This window comes from Gracilinanus agilis, chromosome 3 (genome assembly GCF_016433145.1).
Source record: "Gracilinanus agilis isolate LMUSP501 chromosome 3, AgileGrace, whole genome shotgun sequence".
Classification (NCBI taxonomy): Eukaryota; Metazoa; Chordata; class Mammalia; order Didelphimorphia; family Didelphidae; genus Gracilinanus; species Gracilinanus agilis.
The window spans coordinates 4,202,885-4,216,781 of NC_058132.1; the positions used below are offsets into that span (position 1 = coordinate 4,202,885).

The following is a 13,897-nucleotide window of genomic DNA, read 5'->3' on the forward strand; positions in this document are numbered from 1 at the left end:
CAAGATGTAATTACCATCCTTATCTCTTTTAATTAGATCTATTTTTGCTTTAGCTTTATCTGATATCATAATTGCTACTCCTGCTTTTCTTACTTTAGTTGAAGCCCAATAGATTCTGCTCTATCCCCTTACCTTTACTCTCTGTATGTATCCTTATGTATATGTCAAATGTGTTTCTTATAAACAACATATCTCAGGATTCTGGTTTTTAAACCACTCTGCTTTTTACTTCCATTTTATGGGTAACATCATCTTATTTATAATCACAGTTGTGATTATCATCCCTGTATTCCTCTTCATCTTATTTTCCTCTTCTAATCCTACACTTTATCCTTTCACTGTCCTACGCATTTCCTTTTTATTCACTCCCCCCATTTCCCCTCCCTTATATCATTCTCCTTCCTCCACCACTTTTTTGATTCTCCGTCCATTCCTCTATAGAGTAAGATAAGATTCTATACCCCAAGAGTCTGGCTCTTATTCCCTCTCTGAGCAGATCCTGATGAGAATAAGTTTTACTGATTGCCTTTCACCACCTTCATCCTCCCCTGCACTGTAAGTTTTTCTTCCTGTGCCTCTTTATTTGATATAATTTACCCATTACTTCTTGTAACCCCTTGATTTTTTTTTTGCATATCTTCCTAAACAGCTGAATACCACACCCTCTATCTATGAATACTTTTTTCTAACTACTACAATAAGAATAGCAATTTTAAGAGCTACAAATATCATATTTCCACTAGACATATAAATAATTCGACCTCATTGAGTCCTATAAATTTTCTCATTCTTATTTTCCTTTTTATGCTTCTCTTGAATTTTGTATGAGGACATCAGCTTTTCTGTTTTGGTCTACTCTTTTCATCAGGAATGCCTGGACATCCCCTATTTTATGAAATAATCCCCCCTCTCATAGGTGGGTGATTTATGGTTGTAAACCCATTTTCCTTGTCTTCCAGAATATCATATTCTAAGCATTCTGATTCTTTAATATAGAAACTGCCAAATCCTGTGTAATCAATATTGGGGCTCCATGATATTTGAATTGTTTCTTTCTGGCTTAGTGCAATACTTTCTCCATAGCATGTGAGTTCATAAATTTAGCTATAATATTCCTGGGAGTTGTCATTTGGGGTTTTATTGTAGGAGGTGATCTGCCAATTCTTTTAATTTCTCTTTTAACCTATGATTCATCAATATTAAGGAAGTTTTCTTTGATAATTTCTTGAAATATGACATCTAGATTTTTTTTTTGCTAGTCTAAGAAATCTTAGATCATCTTTCCTGGATCCATTTTACAGGTCATTTTTTTTAGTAAGATATTTTTCATTTCCTTCTATTTTTAAATCCTTTTGATTTTATTTTATTGTCTCATGAAGACATAAGGTTTTATAAGACCAATTCTAACTTTTAAAGAATGATTTTCTTCCTTGACCTTTTGATCCTCCTTTTCAACTTGGTCCATTTTACTTTTCCTGTAACAGTTTTCTGCATTGGATTTTTTTTTTAAACCCTTGTACTTCGGTGTATTGTCTCATAGGTGGAAGAGTGGTAAGGGTGGGCAATGGGGGTCAAGTGACTTGCCCAGGGTCACACAGCTGGGAAGTGTCTGAGGCCGGGTTTGAACCTAGGACCTCCTGTCTCTAGGCCTGACTCTCACTCCACTGAGCTACCCAGCTGCCCCCTGCATTGGATTTTTTAACCTTTTTCCAGTTGGTCATCTCTACTTATAAACTCTTTTCTTCATTAGATTTTTGTGCTTCTTTTGCCACTTGACCAATTTTTCTTTTTCAGTTGTTTTCTTTTTCCATTAGTTTAATTATTTTCCCCCATTTTTGTTCCACTTCCCTCATTTGATTTTTTAATTCCTTTTTGAACTCTTCCAGCACCTGAGACCAATTTCCATTATTATTTGAAGTTTTGTATGAAGAATCTCCACCCGAGTCTGTACCTTGTTCTTGGTTTCCTTAGATATTTTCAATGGTAAAATGTTTCTTTTACTATTTGTTCAGTTTCTCAGACTTTTTTTTTCACTTTTACTTCTATCTCAAAGTTGGACTCTGTTCTCAGGGCAGAGAGGGTATTATCTTAAGTTTCAGTTTTTCCTTGCTAGTCCCCCTCAGTTATAGTTCTGATTTTTTTTTATTTTAAACCCTTAACTTCTGTGTATTGACTTATAGGTGGAAGAGTGGTAAGGGTAGGCAATGGGGGTCAAGTGACTTGCCCAGGGTCACACAGCTGGGAAGTGTCTGAGGCCAGGTTTGAACCTAGGACCTCCCGTCTCTAGGCCTGGCTCTCAATCCACTGAGCTACCCAGTTGCCCCCCAGTTCTGATTTTTTTTTTGCAAGGCTCATTTCTTCCAAGTTATAATGATGGCCTGTGGGCTGGGCACTCTGAAAACTGCTGATTTAGTCTCCTTTAGGAATTACTGATGGCTTACAGGGCTCAGAGACCTGGTTTGCCCTGGAGCTAGAGACTTCACAACAGTCTTGAACTGGCCAAGTAACTGAGGCTTCACTACAGCCTTGTGCCAAGTGTTTGTATTTCAAGGGGTGGGCAAGGGATGTGCTAATAATGTAGGCTTAAGAAAGGTCCCCGAGTATTGAAGTTGGCTTCCGCCCAGGTTTGGAACTTGGAGCTGTAGGTGGAGGTTGTATTATCTTCTTTCCTCTCTGTGCAATTTTACTTCCAGTTCTCCCTTATTCCTACAAATAGACTTTTCCTGCCTAACTTTCAAGTTGTTTTTCTCAGGAGAGCCACCTCACTTTTACTTATGTTCATTCTGTGACTCTAGACATTTAAAAGCACATTTTAAGTTTGCTTTGGGATTCTCAAGGTGGCTCCAGTTTTGCTTCTGCTATGCTGCCTTCTTGGCTTCACCTCCTCCATTAATATCTAATAACAAAAAATCCTTTCTAAAGACCAGGCCCTTCCCAAAGAGGAAGGAGCTGCCTTGGTAGGTAGAGAGGGTTCCCTTCAATACTCATATTCAAGGAAAAACTGCCTGGATATTAAGAGAGAATTTGCATACAAAATTTTGGTCTAATTAGAAGCTCAATTAGATGACTTCAGAGATCAGCTTCAGAAATGGAAATCTATAACACTGGTTTCAGTTTTCACCTGAAGCTATCTGAAACAGAGAAGAAACAATTCGGGAGGAAGAAAGGAAAGTCTCAGCTTCCCATCATGTAAATCAAAGACTTTTTTCTGAAAAGTAGGTGGGAGGAGAAAACAGGGCAGAGATCAGCGTTTTTGCTTTTTTAATCATTGGCAAAGGCTCAAAATCTTATACAGTTGGCTTGGAATGAAGACATTCCTTTCATGGCAGATTCTGAGTTAACAGAAGAAATGGTTCTTACCCACAGAGAGTAGATTCTGCACAATCTCCAGCATGACCTCCAGGTACAGCTCTTTCTGAGAATGGTCCAACAGGCCCCACTCCTCCTGGGTGAAGTCCACAGTCACATCCTTGAGTGTTATGGACCCCTAAACCAGCAAAAGTCATGAGATGTAGAGCTGAACCTTCAGAATCCATATAGTACAACCTTCATCAACTAACCAGAGGAAACCAAAGTACACAAGGGATTTACCCAAACCCCTAACCTTGAAGAGTGTCAGAGCCAGCACTGAAGACCATTCACTCAGAGCCCAGTGGAATCCTGACAAAGGCATTTTGTGTTTGAAGTGAGAATCAAGTTGTGAAGAGTAAAACCTGGAGAAGTTTCTTACTCTGATATGCTTTTCCCTATGGAATCAGGGAGATGGGAAGTGCTCTCTGAGTGAGGTGGGAGATTCTGGGGAGGAGAAAGTGAGGTGGTCTGATTCCTCCTCATCACAAGTGTCAGAACTGATCTGGTAATGACATTTTTTGGTAAGGGTTTCTGAGAAGGTAGCATGCATTGTATATTCTAGGAGGGAAATATAACCAATGATTAATGAAGAGAAAACAAAGAAAAAGGAATTCTCTGCTTAATTATCCTAAGAGGCTGAAACAATTTTTATCTAGATGAAAGCATAAAGAGGATTCCATAGTTTTGTGGGATCAAATTCTGATTCTAGCTAAATGAAGAAGCACAATCACATGTTATATTGAGTCTTTGGGGAAACACAGGGTAGGATGTGCCATAACTAAAACATCCCATCTTTATGATGAATGTCATTTGTTACTGGAATATATTCAATCATTTTATATTTAGTTACTATACAGAAAGAAGAGAAAGTATGAGGAGGAAAGAAAGGGTTGTTCATCTTTTAAAAATATAACATTTTATTAACTGGGATTGGGGATTTAGCTAATTCAAAAGAAAGACACTAAGAGTGTAATAATTGGAATTCTCAAGAGGCAGAATTTCTCCATTTTAAATAATTTATTAATTGACTGGTTATTTAAGGTAGTCAGTTGACTCTCCAAAATCTAAAAGAAAAACAATAGTTTTCTCCTCTAGCACACGTCTTCTCTCACATATATATATATATGTATATAGATATATGTATATAGATATATACATACACACACACACACACAGGTCTTCTCTCACTTTACACACACACACACGTGACCTCACCAATCAGTCCCTCCCATGACATCTCAGATTCATAAATAGCTACTGAGAAGGGGGTCTTAGGAAACCTCAACTCTTCCCTCATGACTTCATCACAGGAGAAGCAGGTCCTTGTCCATACAAGGAAGGTGTCAGTCCAAGCTTTCCCCAGCCTTGTGGCTGGCCCAGCACACTCTCAGAATGTGTTAAGGTTCCCCAAGGCTTGCCAGTTCTGCCCTTAATCCTTTTAGCTTAACAAAAGAAGGGAGGTTCCCCCCTAGTTTCATAAGCTGGGAGGAAGGGGACAGAAAGTCTGGAGCTTGGACCTTGACTAGGCTAAAGGGAAATTTATTCCACAAAAATGTCACAATTTAACCTTAAGTTTCAAAAACAGTTTATTTATGAAAAACAAAGGAGCCAAACTTAACCCTGTAACTATGGAAACCTGGGGATCAAGGATCAAGAGAAGAAGCTAAGAGGTAGACTGAGGAATAACTGACAAGGCAGTGGCAGGGCTCTTCTAGTTTTCCAGTCTGCTCCATGGAAAACATAGGGTGTAGTTGGTATTGGAAACTCTTCCATTTCACCCCTTCATGACCCATTCCCTATTTTTCAGCTTGGAATGCCCCTGGAATAGCCAGGAGAGGAATAGTCTGAGGAAAGGCTAAGTTTCAAGTATGGGAAGACACAATTCCTCAGACCCTCAATATAATCTAGAAACCTGAAACCCTACAGGTATGTTATTGGAATTTTGGGGTCTCTGAACTAAATTTCCTTTGAGCCCACTGGCTTCCGGTGGAAGTTTAGGGGTCCTTGAAATACATTTCCAGCCTGTGAACATTATTCCTAATCTGACGAATACAATACAATGAAACTTTGAAAGAGTTGCCTTAGAAACAAATTGACAGATGAGCATTTCCTTTCCTTTGGCCCCCTTGTTAAAAAGTTTGCCCATCCCTGACGTAGACCAGAGGATAAAATTACGTGGCTGGACTTGCTCTTTTTCTTTGCTGGCTTGGAGGGTGATGATGCACCATGGGAGAGGAGGCAAGGGCGTGTGTCTTTTAAACTGACTTAACAAGCATGGCATGTAGCTTCATTTTTCTAATGGTTACCAATAAATTTTTTAAGACCATAATACTTTTAAAACTATCCTTTTATATTCATTTTATTTCTTACAATGATGGCAACCAGAAGTTTGGAGAACAAATCCTCAACTTTTCAGAAAGCTGAGCAAGCCATGCTTCTTCTGCTATGGCTTTTCACCCTCCACCCCCAACCCCCAGCAGAAGTCCAAGAAAATTCCAAATTCTCTCTGGAGCTGCAGACCTGCTTTTGCTGTTTTTGTGCTTTTACTTTTGGCCACCCTACTCAGTTCTTTTGAGTGACTTTAAAAAAAATTTTTATTTTAGAAAAAATTTCCATGGTTACATGATTCAAGTTCTTACTTTCCCCTTTACCTGCCCCCCCTATAGCCGATACGCATTTCCACTGGTTTCTTCATGTGTCATCGATCAAGACCCATTTCCATATTATTGATCGTTGCATTGGTGTAGTAGTTTCGAGTCTACATCCCCAATCATGTCTGCATCAACCCATGTGTTCAAGCAGTTGTTTTTCTTCTGTTTCCACTTTTGAATGACTTTTTTGAAAGGCAAAAGTTATTTTTCTGCACCCAGCTACTTTCCTTTAAGTGGCTTTTTGGGGAAAGGGGAAAAGTCACTTTTCTTGCTGCTTATTCCTGCCTGCAGTTCATTATCTTCCCGATCCCCATGGCTGCCAATCCAGCCGATGCAGCTGCCCACGGCCCAGCCCAACCCTCCCTGGATTGATCCTAGATACTAGCCGTTCCCTGTTGCTGTTTCCAATGTTCAAAGCAGTGCCTGGAGCTGCTGCTGATGATGATCCCGGATGCCACTTGAGGACTCTGGCTGTTCTTGGAGCTCCAGAGACTTGGGAAGTATAAACCCCCTTTTTTTTCATCGTGTACACCCGAGAGTCTCCTTGATGCTTTCCTTGGAAGCCCAGGTGTGTTTCCTCTGTTTCCTCTTAGACCGTAAGGACTTTTTACCTGAGGAGAGTTTCTGATTCTGACCCCCTGCACCTGGGTTTTCAAGCCTGATCTGTTTTTCTAGGCCACTCCCCTTTCCCCCCCACCTCCCTGCCTGCTCCAGCTGCTTAGCCCCTACCCCAGTTAGGCTTCCATGCTCTGCCTTTTGGGGAGGGGACTGAGAGAGTAAATGGGCCCTAGTCTTTTAACAGGAAGTAAAATGGCAAGCATGGCTCGCACTACCCATTTCAAACAGATCCCAGTTGTGGGATACTTTTTCTTCCTACCATTCCTTGTGATTATCCTGCCTGAGACTCAGGGAAGAGAACCATCCCCCTATGCACCCTGGCCAGTTAGGCCTGTCCAGACTCTGTAGATAAAAGGAACTTGAATGGATAGAGGAAAAAAAATACTTTAAAAAGTCTGGAAGTAAAATTAGTATGCCTCCTCAGACTCCACTGTTTGTTTTTTTTTGAAAGTCTCTGTATATTATTGTATTTAATTTTGCTGTTTTAAGTTCATATGTTAATCTGATCAATATCTTATCTGTTACATGAATCATTTTAATTAAGACACCGTGTCTTAGATAAATTTATTGGAACTCCTTGATAGTGAGCACGTCTATTCTGATTAGTAAAAAGGTTTTGACTTCATTGCTTGTCATTTGCTTTTATTATTGTATTTGCTAATTTTTTTAAGGTTTAAAATTTTTTTAAATTTATTTGTATTAAGTTAATTCATATCTATTCTGTCCTATGATTTTATGGATTCTGTACTGTTTCCCCACTAATTTTATTGAACATATCATAAAAGCCCATAAGTCTTATGTATCCTGGATTTGTCATCTTAAATATTGAGGTCACATGCTGCTTGTTCAAGTCTTTTCTTTTGTTACTTATCACATATGATGATGGATGGACTCCATCAAAACTAGTTACAATTATATACAACCTTGAATATGATGCCTTAAGAATTTAAATTGTAATTTAATGAGAGGTCTTTTTAGGATACCTAGTAACTTCTGAATGGATGATAGGTTTTATATATATATATATAAATAAAATAAAGAATGTTGTTTTAAAAAGGTAGAGAAAACAAATAGAAGTTTCCTACCCAAACTCTTTATATTTATAAAAGCAGGAAGCCAAAAAGCTCCTGCATGCATGATATTTTAACTCTTTATTTTAATTTACTTTCCCATCAGAAGGATCTAGAATTCTTGGTTATATTTTAGACCCAAAAGTTTTGTTTTTTTTTTTATCATATTTTTTTCCTAGCCTCTGCTAATAAATTTTGTTAAAAATATCTCAGCCAAGGATCAATGATTTGCTATGCCCATAGAACTTGTGACAAATATACATCAGTTCATAGATTTTTAAAATATCACACAAATATAGAAACTCATGTGAATCCTATATGATAGTGGATTTATTTGCTATTGTCTTTAAATGTGTTATTATAATTTTGGTACTTTATTTGAATGTGCATTATAAATCTGCTATTTTGTAAAAGCCATTTGCATTCACAGGAGTTCATGGCAAAGCTTAAAAGGAAATGGATCTCATTTTTGGGTGAGAAACCTTTTGCTGATTCTAAGCTACATATTTTTGATTTTTAAAACATTCTTTTATTTTTTTCTCCTTGTATGTACAATACAGATTTGGGTTTTTTTTTCTCTCATTTTGTACTCAAATACGTTGTATTTTTCTCTGAATTTTATTTTTCTTATTGCTTTTCCTTTTATTTTTAATAGAGTTGACTCTTTTCCCTTTTTCTCATTTCTTGTACTTAGAGTACATATTATCAATATTAATCCTTTTTGTTTTTACAGTAATATACATTTAATATAAATATAAAAGTGCTGTAATATTAATGCATACCCACAAAGCTTTAGACTATGGTAACCTGCCATGTATTGGTAAATGTTATGGGACTGTGATAAATTATTCTGTCTGATTCCAGGAGAAGGGAAGAACTCAACCACCATACAGTGCAAAAAGCACAAGGTCATGGAGACTGACCAATCCCAATGGGATTGATGAGAAACTGCACAGTGCAAGGAACACAAGGTCAAAAAAGACCATACCAATCCAGATAGGATTGATGGAACTTTCTAACGCCACTACTGAGGGATCTGAACCTAGCGTTTGGGGTTTGGTGTTGTGGCTGTTCTGACACATGTTAGAGGCCAGACTTCCCTGAGCTACATCCTAGTCAAGTACCAAAGTTGGCTATCATTCTGGCTCTCCCTATCCCTGAGAGTGAAGGCAAATCAGACCAGGGGAAGACACTTCCCTTTCTCAAAAAAATTTAGTCCTTTTCTTTCTAAATGTGGCAACTTTCTAGTCATGGCTACTAAATGGGTAAGTGCACAATTGCTTAAATCACTTTAATTGGGTCTTGATTCAAGGACCTGCTATAAGTTTATTTTTCCTTTACTTACATTTTTGCACATAAGACCTTGACATTTTATATTTCATCCACAAGTTATTTTTTCTTTGGATTTTTTTTTGTTTTGTTTCTTGGATTTCTTTTGATAGTTGACTCATATAACCCCATAACTCAGCCATGTATCCTTAACTGATCTGGGTGTTGGCCTTTACCCTCTTCGGGGGTGTGGGGGGGAATGTGTTATCAATTCTCTTCAGAAGGGAATGTATGTATTATAATCTATAATGTAAAGTTTAAATTCTTTTGAGAGTAATTTCAGGATAAGAAATTTGCCACCTCCCTAAAATCCAGACGATGAACCTGTTTGGAAGAAGACGCCATGAAGATGCCTGCAGAAACCTACACTGCATCAAGAAGATCCAAAATGAACTCTGGGGTGCAGTTGATTGAATTATGGGGAGTTGAATGCATTTGTTTTGAATGTACACTCTTATGCAGAAGGGGACTGCTCCCTAATTGGCTTTTTGTCAATGCATCTAGCAATCTTTGGATCATTGGTTTTGTCCTCTTTTCTTTTATCCCCCAATTTCCGTAATTTATAAGTTAGTTATGTAGACTGGTCTCCCCAAGAGGATCACGGGAGGGGGGAATGTGTTATTGGAATTTTGGGGTCTCTGAACTAAATTTCCTGTGAGCCCACTGGCTTCCTGTGGAAGTTTAGGTGTCCTTGAACTATATTTCCCATGAACTCACTGGCTTCCTGTCTTATGTAATGACACAGACAGTTACATAATAATGTAGACTGGAGGATAAAATTAAGTGGTTGGACTTGCTCTTTTTCTTTGCTGGCTTGGCGGGTGATGATCCACCATGGGAGAGGAGACAAGGGCGTGTGTCTTTTAATCTGACTTAACGAGCATGGCATGTGGCTTCATTTTTCTAATGACTACCAATACATTTTTTAAGACCATAATACTTTTAAAACTATCCTTTTATATTCATTTTATTTCTTACACAGGACCATTCCACTGTCCTCTGCACCCATCTGGGGGCTAATCTGTTCCCATGACTACATGTAACATCCTTCAAAAGACACCTTCATGTCTTGACATGAATGTATCCGAGCTGCAGAAATGGCATTCCATCTCACACAACAAAACTTACTCTCATACAATGAGATCAGAGAGGAGCCCCTGGAGCCAGGTCTGGGAGGGAGAATTGGTCCTGATATATCTGAAAGACATTCAAAGAGTTCAGACGGGAAAGATGAAGCCCAGTGGAAAGGGCAGCCACCAGAAACAGGGGTAGCAAAAGGTCCTCATTCAGATATAGCTAGAATCAGAAGACAGAAAGATTTCAGCCTCAAAGGGAAGCAGAGAAATGTGGTTCAAAGGGAAGAATGAAGAGACCTCAGTTTGAAGGAAAGACAGCTTCTTGTTTGGAGCTACTCTACTCTGGATATTCCTAGTAGTCCCCATTGCCCCACCTACCCTACGTCTGAAGTTCCAAGATCAAAGCTGTTCTCCAATGGTACCCAAGGCCAGGACCTCAGGACCCTGCATGCACCCCAAGGCCTGCCCTCTATTATCTGGAATGTCACCGCCACCAGAATGAGCCCTCTTTGGCCTAGACTCCACACAGATCTAAAGCACCCCAGGGCTTGATATTTCATCTGGGTAGCCACCTATAAGACTGGTCACCCTGACAGCTTCCCCCTCCCTCCCTCTCCACTTATTCATTTCCATACTCTAAGAATCTAGTGACACTGGGCTCTTTCTTATTCCTCACAGGAAACTCTCCATCTCCTGTCTTTGCATTTTCCCAGGCTCTTCAGCCTCCTTCCCCAGCCTTCACTACTGTCCCCACTAGTCTTTGCCTCCTGAGTGCACTGGATTCCTTCAGGTCTGGATGAAAATATCATCGTCTACAAAAGACCTTTGTTGACCCATTTTATTTGTTTGATCTCCTACAATTTATCTTATACATATTAAAAGGAAAATTCTTTTATTGCCTTTATATTATTGATCTTGAAACAAGGAGGGATCACATATAATCCTTTAGATCAATGATTCCCAAAGTGGGCGCTACCACCCCCTGGTGGGTGCTTGCAGCGATCCAGGGGGACGGTGATGGCCACAGGTGCATTTATCTTTCCTATTAATTAATATTAAAATTTAAAAAAATTAATTTCCAGGGGCACTAAGTAACATTTTTTCTGGGGCAGTAGGCCAAAAAAGTTTGGAACCACTGCCTTAGATGAATAACTGCAATGACAATTTTTAAGAGTCAGACCCAGTTATTCCTGTAATTCTGTAAAAAATATCTATTATAATAGCAGAATATGGGCCATAGTATTAGAAGGGATGGAGTTTGGTGTGTTAGAATATCAGAGTAATGAATGATATTGAAGATTTCTGTTGGAAGAATAAAAGTTTGAGGTCTGTGTAGTTATCTGGGGAAGCTGAAAGCTCTGAAGAAAGAGCTGCTTCCCTGGGAATGGCAAGTCCTTAGCTGGCCTGAGGGGATCACAGGAAAACAATGTGGGTGGGTTTAGGTACTGTGTGATCCTTTGAAGATTTATGCCAACTAGAAGCTCCCCAAAGCACTGCGGCCCAGACAGGTGGTGACCTAAGTAGTAGGAGAGTCCCAGAGGATTCAATTCTGTTAACCTTGTACTGTGATGAGATCCCCGAGCAAAAGATCCAAAGGCCCTCAGCTAGAAAGCCCCCAGCCCCATCCCCCCGACTTCTCTCCTTCTCTACACAGTGGCTCCCTGGAAGCCCCTGAGGGCATCTGTACCCCCAACAGACTCTTGTGTATGTTCCATGTAACCCACGACAGCCTCTGATCCTCCCATCTCCATATGAGACGTATTCCATAAATCCCTGCACGACAGGCTGAGTCGTGATGCTTCAAGTTCTCTGTTAAACATGGCCTGTTACCGAGCGTATGGAAAGTTTGCTAGAAACTCCAGTTTGTTATGAAAATCATCAGGACTTCCATTAAAGTTGCCACTGCCTGACTGCTACCCCTGATCCTGGCCTCCTGCTTCCGGCTTTCTTCTCTACCTCACCATCTTCCTACCCCAACGAGGACTTCGTGGACCCCCCAGACTTTGGCAGGGAATCCGCCGGCTGAACCCCGTTTTGAACTTACCTTCTGCCTTGTAAATGACATGCGCAGTACCTGTGGAAAAACCCATAAACACACTGCTGTGCGTCTCTGGGGGCCTTTGCTGCAGGGGGGCCGGGTGCCACCTCCAGCTTCCACTGACCACAACTAAAGTTTGGATCTTCGGCTCAGAATTATGACTCGGCCATTCCTTTATATAGTTTGTCAGTGTGAGGAGATTAAGGAAAGGATGCAGGATTCTGAGATCCCTTAAGGAGAAGTTCTGGGGATGCCCAGGAGCTTTCCTTTTAGGGGGACTCTCTGTTTTCTCACCCCTCATTAAAGAAAGATCCTGCTGGGAGCTGAGGTACGCCACCTTCCTGCCAGGTCCTGCCTCCCTCCCTCCCCAGCTCCCACCCAGGCCTGCTCTCCTCCCTGGGGAAGCTCTCCTCAGCCAGCCCAGCCCCCTGCCCTGGTGCCCCTCCCTGCCCACCCTGATGCCAGCCCCCCCCCAGACTCTGTCTTCCTCAGGCTGGGGAAGCCCCATCCCGTCTGTCATTCCCCCCATTCCCCAGCACCTCCCCTGAGGCCCTCCTGGAGCCAGTAGGAATGGCTGTGAGCAGGGAATGTGGGGGAGAACCTCAGTGACTGGCCTGGAGGCTGCCTTTGCAGGGAGGACAGAAGGAGGGCCCGGATGTCCTGAGCAGCCCCTGCCCTGCCCCCGGCCCTCACCTGCTTCTTTTTCCTGTCTAATGAGGCACAAAGGCCTGGCCAAGGCTGAGCCCCTGCCTGAGCCATGAAGCAGCCCCGAGTCCTCTGGCCTGGAGGAAGAAGCCTGGCTGGAACCCTTCTCAGCAGCCCTTCCAGCCCTGCCCGCCATGCCCGGCCCTTTCCTTCTGCTAAAAACGCTCCTTTTCCTGTCTGGGCCTCCCCTGAGCTCCCCCCAAACTCCTCCTGAAGCCTCCCTGGCAGGCCTGAAGGAGCCGCCCAAGCCCAGGGCCTGGAGCTCAGCAGCACAGCCTGTCCCTGGGCCCTCCCTGGAGCTGGGGGACCCCCGGCCATACCCGCTGAGGGGGGGGGCGTCACACTGAGGGGAGGAATGAATGGCAGCGCCTGGGCCTGTGTGGCTGGAACCTGGGCCACCTCCTTCAGGCAGGGGCTCCCAAGGCAGGAATCCCCAGAACACGGGGGATGGGGGGCGGCCAGGGCTGACCCTGGAGCTCCCCCTGAGGACAAGCAGGGATGGCGCCCCCTGGAGGCCTGGCGGAGACACAGCGCTGAGTTCTGCGGGATTCCAGCCTGGGGGAGCCTGGCCAGGGCTGGGGCTGGGCTGCACTCACCTGGGAGGGGGGCCTCGGGGTCCCGGGGGCCATTCCCTCTGGCTGCGGGCTCTCTGCTGGGGCCACACGGGGGTCCTTCAAGGGGTGGAGCCCCGAGGTGGGGGGACTTCCTGTTTGTGAGCCTGTGGGGGAGGGAGGGAAGGGGAGGGCTCAGAGGGGCTCCGGGTCCCTTCCCTGGCCTCAGGGGAGCCTCTCCCCCACAGGGGGCAACAGGGAGCCTCAGGCTTGGAAAGGGCCTTGGACTGGCCAGGAAGAACCCCGCCCCCCCTTCCCACGCCATCTTTGGCTTCATTCCATTCAGAAATTGCACTGGGGGGGAATGAGGGAGACTGCTGGGGGGAGGGGCTACTGGACAATGGGGGGGGCGATGGAGGGGGGCGGGCATCAGGTGGGGGCGGGGAGAGCGTGCTGGCATTTCCTCAGTGCCCGGAGATCGGGGCTCCTTCCCTGGCACGTGGGCACG

General features: G+C 42.7%; 1 protein-coding gene across 1 annotated transcript in view; it reads right to left on the reverse strand.

Annotated features, from left to right (window-relative positions):
• Positions 1-1,815: 1,815 nt before the first annotated feature.
• The window catches only part of LOC123239416 (zinc finger protein 69-like), a 17,439-nt gene continuing 5,357 nt past the window's right edge, over positions 1,816-13,897 (reverse strand). Inside the window, exons 2-4 of the mRNA XM_044666686.1 lie at positions 13,435-13,556; positions 3,361-3,487; positions 1,816-1,889 (exon numbers count right to left, since the gene is read on the reverse strand). Of these exons, the coding sequence (XP_044522621.1) occupies positions 1,816-1,889; positions 3,361-3,487; positions 13,435-13,556 (323 nt within the window). The remainder of the gene's footprint in view (positions 1,890-3,360; positions 3,488-13,434; positions 13,557-13,897) is intronic.